This window comes from Geospiza fortis, unplaced genomic scaffold (genome assembly GCF_000277835.1).
Source record: "Geospiza fortis unplaced genomic scaffold, GeoFor_1.0 scaffold633, whole genome shotgun sequence".
Taxonomy (NCBI): domain Eukaryota; kingdom Metazoa; phylum Chordata; class Aves; order Passeriformes; family Thraupidae; genus Geospiza; species Geospiza fortis.
In genome coordinates this window covers 477,947-489,874 of record NW_005054531.1, presented here as the reverse complement: position 1 = coordinate 489,874, position 11,928 = coordinate 477,947, and the positions used below count along the sequence as shown (strand labels likewise).

The 11,928-nt window shown below is 42.0% G+C and overlaps 1 protein-coding gene across 1 annotated transcript in view; it reads right to left on the bottom strand.

Annotated features, from left to right (window-relative positions):
• The window catches only part of ANKFY1 (ankyrin repeat and FYVE domain containing 1), a 27,670-nt gene that overhangs the window by 4,916 nt on the left and 10,826 nt on the right, over positions 1-11,928 (bottom strand). Inside the window, 16 exon segments of the mRNA XM_031063783.1 lie at positions 274-364; positions 849-995; positions 1,242-1,366; positions 1,758-1,848; positions 2,124-2,271; positions 2,821-2,997; positions 4,230-4,430; positions 5,379-5,535; positions 5,885-6,003; positions 7,175-7,343; positions 8,262-8,415; positions 8,785-8,883; positions 9,832-10,057; positions 10,443-10,540; positions 10,953-11,152; positions 11,877-11,915. Coding sequence (XP_030919643.1) covers positions 274-364; positions 849-995; positions 1,242-1,366; positions 1,758-1,848; positions 2,124-2,271; positions 2,821-2,997; positions 4,230-4,430; positions 5,379-5,535; positions 5,885-6,003; positions 7,175-7,343; positions 8,262-8,415; positions 8,785-8,883; positions 9,832-10,057; positions 10,443-10,540; positions 10,953-11,152; positions 11,877-11,915 — 2,241 coding nt within the window.

Sequence of the window (11,928 nt, the reverse complement as noted above, 5' to 3'; positions counted from 1 at the left end):
GACAATTGGGTATTTAAATCCTGTTTCACTACTGGAACTTGGACATGATTTCTCATTTGTAACTAATCAGAATATTAAATGCACAAGCTGCTTAAAACATTATTTCAGTCAGACTGCAAGTTTCTGATCTAAGACAGGATGGAATGTTTCAGCTGGATTAGTGGTTACACACCTATGTTAACATGGAGGTTTCCTAAGCTATTAGGAGCAAGCCTAACTACATTTGGGGAGGAATCCATTTCCTTGTAAGCACAACAAGGGGGCTCATATTACCAGTGATGCTTTCGTGTCGTGACTCCAAATTTGGCAGCACATTCATAGCAGTTGGAACCATCACACCAGGGAGGTTCTTTTGTCAGCATATCTGTTAAGAGGTAAAAATGTGAAGGCAAAATGGGCTCAGACACCTTCTGAGTACACTAAACCTGAAGGCTTTTCCTAGTTCTAGGCTGCATTCAGTGTAATGGATTTAACTTCTCTTGCAGGAGCTGGAGTCTCCTTTGTAGATAATCTGTAGTTGCTTCCCATCACATTGTCCACAGCAATTGTACAGCACCAGTTAAAAAGCAGTGTCTGTGTTTTAAGCCACATTGGAGTACACAACCAGCCAAGATTTCCATGTCTATCCTTCCAGAAAAAGTAACATCTAATAGTCTGCACTGCACAGCTTTTCAGCTAATCACCAGAAAAACAAAATTTCTATTCTGCAGTGTTAGTAGTATAAAATTCACAAGTTCTGCCTCTCTGGAATTACTGTCATTGAAGTCAAAAGTCCAGAGTTTTTTCCTCTGAAGTATCCTGGAAGCATAAGCCAGAAACAGTTTCCCACCACAGCAAGTGGTACTTACCCAGCAATCTAAAGAGAAGCTGCTTTGTAGCAACTTGATAGTTGAAGATATTGACTCCTTGGTTATTGTTAACTCCCAGGCGAGCCCCAGCTCTCACTATTGCACGACACAAGTTAGCATTTCCCTTCATGTAAGCCAAGAGGAGAACTGTAAAATAAAAGCCAGACAGTTCATGTAAGCCAAGAGGAGAACTGAAAAATAAAAGCCAGCTAACAGAGTGGTAGATTGTGTTACATTCAGTCCAGACAGGATCTTTAGCTTTTAAGTTTCCATGTATTGTGTGCCTCCTACTGTATTTAACACATTACTGCCAATTATTTCAGCTTTAAAAGTGACATACTACGAATACAACTTGATTACTTTCAAGTTTAGTAGTTGGTTAGTCTCACCTACCTGTGTTTCCTTCAGCATCAGGTTTGTCTAGAGGGTATTCTGGCATACACTCCAAGAAGAGGTCACAGATGGCTGCTGCATTATCTTTCCCATATTGTCCCAAAATATGCATTGGTGACTGGCCTCTGGGGAAAAGAGTTTGTTATCCTGATCAAAGTCTGCTTGCTACTGCAGTTATTCATCCAACTCTCCTTGCTTTCAAGTTTGGTTCAGACTTGAACAATGCTACATCTCAGTAACTCAGTACATCACACACAGCCGCCTACTTAACTTTCCTTCCTCGGTGTATAGATATAATTTGCACAGAATTTAGACACAGCATCATCTGCACACTTCCAAATTAGTGTATAAATAATATAATACAAGCTAAATATGTATTTTTAAGCAGCATGTCAGCACATATTTTAAAGTACAAAGTGGTTCTTTTAGTCTATTACTTGATATTATCATAATATAAATAATTACCTGATATTAAAGGCTTTAATTACCTGATATTATTAGAATATAAATAATTACCTGATGTTAAAGGCTTCTGCATCTACATTGCACTCTGTGAGGAGGACCCGGATGTTGTTCAGCCGGCCGTGCATCACTGCCAGATGCAGAGCTGAACAGTAAAACAAAACAAAGAACAAGAGAAAAAGAAGGTTCAAGACTGAGTATCAGCAATAATTACAGTCTAATAACTAAACAAAACAACCTCCTTCCACTTTCCCAACGCTCCTTCTCAAACAACTCCTTCCATCTGCTTTGATTTCCTGGACCTTCATTCTTCCACCTTTGCAGTGCAAGGCCATTCACAGTGAGATCTCCACCACGAGGAGACATCATTAACAGACCTACTGAAGTCTTTTGCATTTACTTGTGTAATGTGAAGTTTACCATTATTTCCATTTTCATCTACAGCTGCAAAGTCTACTCCATTCTCCAGAAGGACTGAACAAATGGTGGGCAGGTCCTGCTGGGCTGCTAAGTGAAGAGCAGTCTGACGGTGCTTGGTCAGTTCATTCACCTGGGCACCTGCAAGCAGCTGTCAGGAGGCAAGAAGGAAGATGTTCAAAGATGGTTTCAGGGCTATTTTAGCCAACAGTTTATTTCTGTGAATGAAGCACACAAGACTCTACTGCACAGAGATACTTCTAGGCCTCCAGTGTATAAAACGGTATAATTACTGAGCTGCTACAAGTTGTGTTTGTGTTCAAATGTGCAGAAAGGGCAAGGGAAGATTATTAAGAACCAAACCTAGGGAAGGTTCCTTACAAAGAGCCAAACCTAGGGAAGGGTCTTTACGAAGAACCAAACCTAGGGAAGGGTCTTTATGAAGAACCAAACCTAGGGAAGGGTCTTTACAAAGAGCCAAACCTAGGGAAGGTTCCTTACAAAGAACCAGACCTAGTGATTGCTGCAAACCCAGCACCCTCATGAGAAGGCTCCTGTGGCAGCTCAGCCAACAGCCCAAGCTAAGGGGACTTTGTTCCAGAAGAAGGGGTCTCAGTGCTGTGAGGGACCAGCCTGCAGGCACTGTGCAGGGAGCAGAGGGCACACTTTAAGCAGGGCAAGGGTGAGTCCCAGCACACACCAGGTTTCTCACGATGATCTCGGAGCCAGCCTGCACTGCCAGGTGCAGCGGGGTCAGCTTGGAGGCGTCCTGCACGCGCGAGTTGACGTTGGCCTGCACGCTGATCAGGAACAGCACGCTCTCGATGTCTGAGTTCTGGACAGCCACGTGCAGGAAATTCCGACCCTTGTTATCAACCTGAGGCAGAGAGGGCACTGAAATTAGTTTGTTGTTCCTGTAGAACAAGTTGTTTTATGGAGTAAGACGTGTTTTCACTAAGAGACACTTGCTCCCTTGCTTGAACTGTAGAATCTTGTTCCTTTCACTAGTTGACATGAGAGACTTATCTGATAGATGTGACTATTGAATAACTGAACTGAGAAATTATCTGCTGCAACAGCTCAGTCCAGTCTGCCTCACACTATTTTATAACCTTGTCCTTTCTTGACCACGCACTGGACAGTATTTTTAGACAGACAAAAAGTTAACAGCTGTTGTGGTGAAGTACAGAGCAGCAGTTAATGATAAACTCAGTTAAATGAAACAAGCTCGAGTCTATCTGGCAATTCATCCAGGAGAAGGAAGCAACATGGGATCTTGCCACAATGATGTAAAACGTATTCACAGAACCACAGAATGGTTTGGGTGGGAAGGGACCTTCCAAGGTGATCTATCCCACCCCCTGCCACAGACAGGGACACCTTCCACTATCCCAGGTTGCTCCAAGCCCTGCCCAACCTGGCCTTGGGCACTTCCAGGGATGGGGCAGCCACAGCTGCTCTGGGCAACCTAAGAATTCATTTTTTTGGCTTAATACCAAGTACATGTTGTTCAACTTTGCCTTGCAGCTGATGTTAAAGCATATTTAAACTGGCTGTACTTGTAACCATGTTTTAGATATAATACAAGAGCTTGCTAAGCACTCAAATATTTTACTGATAATTAAACTTACATAGGATAGGAAGAATCTCCTGAACAGCTGCCTGAAGTGTCACATCAGAAGCCTGAAGATACAGTTGGAGGTTTTATAGCTCAGCAGGGCAGCATAGCATCTATTATTCAGTTATTTTAGGTCAGGTTTTCTGTTGTGGATAGCTTTAGGAGAGCTGGGTAACAGATTATTTCTGTACTAGTCCAGCACAAGACAAGAGTGGAGTTAGAATTTTCTCCTTATACACACATATGCCTGTTTCCCAGTTTAGTATTGACAAGATAAGAAGAATTGACAAGACACTAACCCTTAATGTTCTTACACATATCACATATACACCTACAGTTTCCTAATAAATCCTGCTTAAGAGAAATGGCATCTGGCAAATGGATTGCATGTAAAGCCACAAAAGGATAAAACAGAACTGGCTTGTGGAACAGCTGTTACCACAAACTAGTGCACTAACAAAACCAGCATGGTTTGAACTCTCCCAGCTTACCTGTTCTGCAGCTCCTGGTTCCCTCTTCAAAATTGCTTCAGCTGCTTTATTGTTTTTATATGTCATGGCACAAGCAAAGGGAGTCATTCCTTGCCTGTCACGTACATTGAGCTTAATATCTGGATGTGAAATCATCAGCTGAATGATAACATTATGTTGGTTGCTAATGGCAACATGGATTGGAGTTCTTCCTTCTGCATCCTAGGAATGAAATCAGAAAGTTTGTTAAATATAGACTCAGTAGTACAGAAATCCTTCCCTAATTCTGAAGGGTCAAGGAAACTTAGTAGTTTAGTCCTGTGACCTACCCAGCAGCCTTCAGCATGGACACCAAACAGCTGCAGGGCAAGCTCCAACCCAAAGTGTAAGAAGAGCAAATTGAAATTTGTTTCTCCCAACAGGTTGACCTCAATCCTTGCTATTACAGCCTTTTAAATAGCTCACCATAACATCTCCCATTTAGTCAGTCGTTTTGGGGGCAGAGATTAGCATGCAAATTTAACAGCAAAGTCAGCTGAGGTGTTTAAATATTTGTTTGCATCAAGCAGCAGCTTACAGCCAAGGCTGCTTTGTAACTGTGTTCTGTGATTCATTTTAATGTCACTTTCAACAGCATCAGGACCTAAAAATGTTATCCATTCATTTCTTTTGTTGTTATTTATAAAGCTTCTGTTTAAGGATTACTGTGTAATCAAAAATGAAGTGGAACTCAAACTTACATCACCTCGGTTTACTCACTAACAGAAGACATTTCCCAAACATAGTAACAAAGCAGAGTATTCTGGAGTTTTACACTGTAGCTGGTTTAATTATTAATTGCAGCTGCGCTCCTGCCTTTAATTCCCACTAGGGACAGGAGACACTGTATCCCACTGCTCCATGAGAAAACTATCATTGCAGAAAGTTTTCTGTATCATTTTCCTTCAGCACAGCTTCCCGAATTAACCACCACATGGGCAGACAAGCACCAGGTGTGGTAAAAAGGGACAGGAGAGAAAGCAGAGCTGCATCCAGTCATTGCACTGGTTCAGCTCTCAGAGCAAGATTTTCTTTTCTCTATCATGCAAAATACACAGATGAGAGGAAAGTTTATTTTCAAAGGAGGAAAAGAAGTTACTTTTAAAAATTGTGCATGATTTGTCCACATACCTGAGCATTGACATTGGCACCAAACTCCAGAAGGCACTGGATCACCTCCTCTAGTCCCCAGCAGGCTGCCAAGTGTAGGGGGGTCTGTCCATCATGGGCTTCCTCTTCTCCTTCTCCATTTGGTCCTGGCTTTCTAGGACTATTCACATCACACCCACTACAACAAACACAGTGCAGTCAATTCATTATGTTCAATCCAGATTTAAACTGCTTCAATAAAGGTCACAGAAAAGATTACAAGAGCTGACACAGTTGCTGACACAGCTGACACATTCTACAAAAGCACAAGCTCCTGGTTTTGGTTTGACTCTTGTCATCAAGAACATGATGCTATTATAGATAACAGAATGTGTCCTTTGGATTGGTCAGAATTCCCTAAGTGTCATCCACCCAGCAAAAGCCTAAGGGAGCACAGTTGTTATTGATTTAAAATAGCATTCAATTAATTTATGCCAGGGACACCCCACATGCATGTTAGAGGGTTTGTGTTTGGGAAGGGGCCTGACCTGCGGATCAGGAAACAAGCAATCTGTTCACTGTTCTCATCAATAGCTCTGTGCAGAAGGGTTTGTGAGCAGCCACTTGGTCCTGACCCCCAACACGTTGCATCACAGCCATGCCTGACCTGGAAAGAGAAACCCAACAACACAATGAAGGTTTTTTCTCAACAGGCTCCTACTATAGTCCCTGACTAATGCTTCTGGAACATCATCCCCCAGAGATAAAACTTGAGATGCCTTCCTTGTCTGTTCTTGTGACAGTCACTGAATTTCAGGAAGTTATTTTAAAGTCTTCCAGAACAATACTTTTATCAGTTTACTGTGTAATCCTTAATTAGCTGGTATTTATTAACAATTCAAATATTTGTCCATATACTTTGATAGACAGATCTAAAGCAGGTTGGACTAGTTACCTCACTTTCAGCAATGACAAGCACCTACAGTAAATCCAGCAGCAGCAGCAGATGTTGCCTTTGAAGGTCTGGCCCAGTTCCCTGATTTCTCAGACATTCAGCTAAACAGGGAGAGTTTTTTTCCAGGAACTGTATTGCTAATATTTGTCTTCTTCAACTAGAGAACCACATACTTGAGCAATGTGGCACTTAAGACTTGTTCTACTCCACTTGACAAACTATTGACAGGGTTTAAAGAGGAGTAGTTAAGAGTTGACTCCATAAAAAAAAGTGTTGACCAGCACAGTCAAGAACAGTTACAAAACGTATTTCTCATGTCACTAGCAGAGTTTTAACCAGTTGTCTCTAGCAGACAATTGGACAAAGTTTCCAAGTAACCTCCTTATGAAAAAGACACAAGGAGGTCTACTTGTGTATCCTAGGAAATCTGCTGTATCACCCATGCCTGAAAGTAAACAGTCTTTAAATATAAGCATTTAAAGGCCTTCTTGGTTCAATGTTAAGATGGAATAAAAAGCAACACATACACTAAAGCATCGAATGAGTATTCAGTTTTATTCAGAAAGCTGATCATTACACAAGTTGTGTATGCTACAGACTGATCTAAGCAGATCCTTACTCCATCCAGATCAAGAATCCAGACAGCATAATATATGTAGAATATATATTTTTATTGAAGTGGCTACCAGATATTTGGTTATGCAGACTACAGTATTTATAAGACTCCTGCAGTAAAGAGGAATTTCTGGTGAAGAAAAGACCTCCAGAAATTAGTAATATTGGACTAATCTGTTCTCTTCATGCATTGAGTTTGCTTTACTGATGAAGCATTTTGCTGCTAGCAAGAAGAACAAAACTGAGACTAAAGCCAACTGAGTTTTACCAGAGTTGATGCAATGTCTTCCAGGTTGTTTTCCAAGGCAAGCCACAAGGGAGGATTTCCTTTCTCATCAGGCACAGACATGTCTGCTCCCCTGGTACAAATGGCATCCACCACGAGTGGGAGCTGGTTTTGGATGGCCAGCTGCAGGGCTGTCTGTCCATCCTGGGTCCTGCAGCAGGGACACTTCCAAGTGTTACAGATGCATTATAAAGTTCAGCAACAGCACTTTATTAGCAAAGCCAAGAATTAAGTCCCCTTGTATGTATTTTTGCTGTGGTAAGACCCTCACAAACACACCATGTATTTCATCACAGCTCTCTAGTCTACCTTTCTTCTCCCCTTCACTTTTAGCAAGTGATTGATTTCACAGCTGGAAAATCAAGTTAGTGTTCTTAGCTCAGAGACATTCAATTCCTTCAGTGCAGCCATTATTTGAACAGAGTTCCTTCTGAGCCAGCCTGCTGCCACAGAAGCAAACAGCTTTGTCTCCAACGTGGCAACACTTCAAGCAACAGTCAAATACCAACTGTTAAAAAGTTGAAGTCAGAACAGCAGCTTTAGGCAGTTTGTACCCATGACATTCATTACAGTACAGCTTGCCAAATTTAACAGACAGCCTGTCAGTCATGTAAGCAGACAAATGTTCTGTTAAGTCTAATGTAAGTTGTCTAGGAGATACTGAGGAGGCAAGATGATCAGACTCCTGTTGCTGGATCTGTATCTAATTATTTTAAATGGTAGCAAACATGCAGTTCTAACAAGCTGGTAAATGGATGAGACAATAGAAGTTCAGTGCCTCTAGGCCTGTCTCTAGGACTTCAGTCTGCTACAGAGAAAGCTGTTTTACCTAGAATTGAGTGGAACCTCCTTCTGCAGCCTCCAGAGGAGGTACTGACTGATGGAGCTATACCTAGGACCAAGTTAACACATGTAATCCCTCAGCCATAACCAGTGCCACAAAACAGCGCCAAACACATAACTATGTGTAAATCAGATCTGGAACAAATCTCAAGCCATTATACAAAGGCAGTCAGCAGCTGCTCCTAGATACATTCACAGGTGAGAGTTGTATCAGTTAGGACCTTACCTGACATTTATATCTGCCTGGTGTTCCAGCAGGAAGAGGGCACTCTTACTGTCCTGTCTCTGGATTGCCATGTGCAGGAGCGTCTGTCCGTCTGACATGGTGTCATTGATGGAGGCCCCAGATCCCAGCAGCTGAGCTGCTATTGTGTGCATGCCTGAACAGACCAAGCTCATTAGTATTCTACCTTCAGTTCTATAAAACAGACACAGTGAGACTAATAGAACGAAGTTAATGTGCACAGACAATATGATTAATAGTTTTCATCTGATATGAAAACTACCAGTGGGTTCACAGAGGAAGAATTCCATTAAAGTGCAAGTACAGTCCTGGGCAGAAGCTGTAGGACTAGAAATCTTTCACTAAGTCATATGTGAACACTAATTTTAAAATATGAAGAACCATCTAAAGCTCTCCTTGACAACTCCTCCCCAGCAGCACAAGCCAGAACATGAACACACAGCAGCTGTTTTATCTTTAAGAAAATCTTGTTCACATTGTAGCTTCACATCCTGAAGGCACATACCTGTCCAAAGAGCCAATCCCAGCACAGTCTGGTCTCTCGAGTCCTTCAGACTAAAGTCAGGAATGATTTGCAAGTTGTTGGTAGCATGAAGAGCATTAGCTACAAGAAAGCATAAGGAATTAGGGTATTCTTGTACTTGACCTGCAGTCACACACTGAAAGCTGCAGCAGCAATGTCACATTTTGTGCTAGGCTGTTCCTTTAGCAGTCAGTTTGTAAGATCTGAGCAAAGTACCTTCAGCTTTCCTGATGTGACACTGCCTAAGATTCAGACCATATTGCCACTTCTGACTGATCTTAATACATATACCAAGAAAAAAAAGCAATTTTCTAGCTAAGAGGCTTGACCTGTCCCTTTCCAGCTGCAATTCCAAATAGAGTGGCATATACAAAGCTCTGAGAATGAAGAGTGGAGGCTCCACAATATGGTGCAGCCTGGGATGGGCAATATTTACCCCAGATCACCTACTGGGATGGGCAATATTTACCTGGGATGGGCAATATTTACCCCAGTTTACCTACTTCCTTCTAAATCCCACTTATGGTAGGAGGAAAAACTGGCCCTGCTTCAGCTGCCTAATTCCCTTCCTGCTGCTAGAAAGAAGCTGACTAGTAGCATTTAATAGACTCATCTGCTGGTATTTGAGCACCCAAGTCTCAGCTCTACTATAACACCAGCATTGCTCTGTATAAAGTCCTCTAAGAGTTGAGGGAGGCAGAAGTCTCACCACAGAAAAATGTCTTTATCCAAAATTGCTTCCAGCATTCACCTGAAGCAAATGCTTTGAAGCTATCTCAGGTGTAACAGAACCCAAGACTAACTGATCAAGTCCATTATCTACAGTGGAGAATTTATAAACAGACAAAATAATTTTCTTGTTTTAACAAGCAGATGATTTGAGTTTAAGACTAGTTAGCCAGTCTTACTATTTGCTATACTTAAAACACTGTTTACAGGAAGATATGCTTTCTTAGTAGTTTGTCAGAACAGCTTGGATGCCATCCTGACACACCAATTCACTGCAGCATCAACAGCCTGGACACCTACCTTTTTGTTCTAGGATGACTGACACCACATCTGGGTGATTGTAAGCAATAGCCATGTGAAGGGGAGTTTGCAGATGAACATTTTCTGCTGATGGAGGAGCAGGTGCATCCTTCTGCCCAGGCACTGCTTCTGCTGTCTGGATGTTGGGATTGGCTCCTTGCTGCAGGAGTTCTGCTGTCAGGTTTGCCAGGCCATGCCTGCAGGCTGTGTGCAGCGGGGTTTCTCCCTTTAATAAACAAGGTGCTGGGTTAACAGCTTGAGACGTGAAGAGAAGCAGCTTTTAAACTATTAAAACTACAAGAGCTGGTGTGAAGAGTTTCACCCCTAGTAGCTGAAGCTTGTTAGGAGTTCCAAACTACATGAGTTAGCTTTTACTAAGGATTTTATTACTCCAGGCACTGCAGTAAGTGCTAAAGCAGTGTTAACAACTGGTGAATCTGCAAGAACAGTGCCAGAAGAATGCAAGTGGTCACTAGTAAATACCTGAAAACATGTAAAGGTTCACAAAGTGCTCCAACTTGCTTTAAGCTATGGTTTAGTTATAAGAGATCTCAGCTATCTTATTTTTGAAGAGAAGTAAAGAAAATTTCAGACTAAGTTTCTGCTTTTACCCATTTGTTTTGGTGGTTGACTTTTGCTCCATGAGTTGCTAGGAAGAGAGAAGCTGCCTCATTTCCTGCACCAGCTGCTCTCTGAAGCAAGCAGTTTCCTAAAGAAAAACCATGAACACTGTTATTCCAACCACACTTTGATACTGAAGTGTGCTAACACCTTCCCCACTACCTTACAACATTACACTTGGAAGTCAACAAGGAAAACCCTTGGTACTAGGGTTGCTAGTAGCCCCCTTCCAATTGTCACATGCACTTCCCTTTAGTGATTACACATCTTGAAATTGTAAAGGATATTAGAACCTGGGAATGAGTCCAGATTTTCTGTCACTTCCTGCAAGTCCATCTCAGCTTGTCAGTACACCAGCTCTGGGTAAAGCAACTACCAGCTAGCATTTATTATGGAGCAATTGCTGCTGAAACCTCATGCAGGTCCTCCAAGTGCAGTCAGCATTAAGCAATTAACACACAAGCCTTCCACCTAAAATGAAATACAAACCTCTGGTTTACCTGTTACTGTGTCTGGAGCATCTGTATTGCTGCCACGCTGGATCAACCTTGCTGCAAAACTGTTCTCATCAAATGAGGTTCCATTCACAACAGGGGCATCCTCAAAAGGGTTCACAGACTGATCAGAGGACACAGTGATATACTGGACTGCAAGCCACAGAGCTGTGCTGCCTTCATGATCCTTCAGCTCCAAGTCTAGTCTAAAGATAAGAGTTAGTGTCCCCCAATTCGTATCTTAAAAAGTGGTTCCTAAACACAGCTGAAGTTCCAAGTGTCTGAACAGCCATACTAGCTCATCTCATACCTCTCTGACAACTTTTGCTTGCCAAGAAGCCTACTGTAGCTCCAGTTACTTCAGAAAAATTGTGAATACTCTGAAACAACCACAGCACCTTTTAGTGACTACTAGATTCAAGCTCATTCTCCTAGGGAAGTGTAGAATCCCTGGTAGATTTGGGCTTCCACTAAGTGTAACAAAGAGGCAAATTCCCTTGAGTAAGCCGTGTACAAGAACTGCAAATTCAGCTGCAATGAAACTGAGTCAAATGAAGTCTTCTGCTTCACCACCCTAAGAAGTCACCTCTAAGCAGAACCCAAGTTGAACTCAAGAATATATTGTATTTCAAGAGTGTTATTACTCCTTTCAGCTCCACTGCAAATCAACCTTCACCTCTGGAATTATTTCAGTCTCTCTGAAAAATATAGAGATGCAGTTTGCTGCTTTTTCTGCAGTAGGGCAAAAACTTACATGGCTTCTGATATGATTTCAGCACCTCACTTATGCAAAGCCTTTACACTTTTGCATCCCAAGTTCTTACTAGTCTTATTATAAGGCAAAAAGGCACAGAAGAGTTGTTAAACCAGTTTTCACATCTTCACTGTCCAAGGTAACCTTGGTGCATTTTACATTCATGTGAGACTTACTGCTTGCACTGCAGGAGCTGGCTGAACACAGGCTCATTCCTGACCACAATGG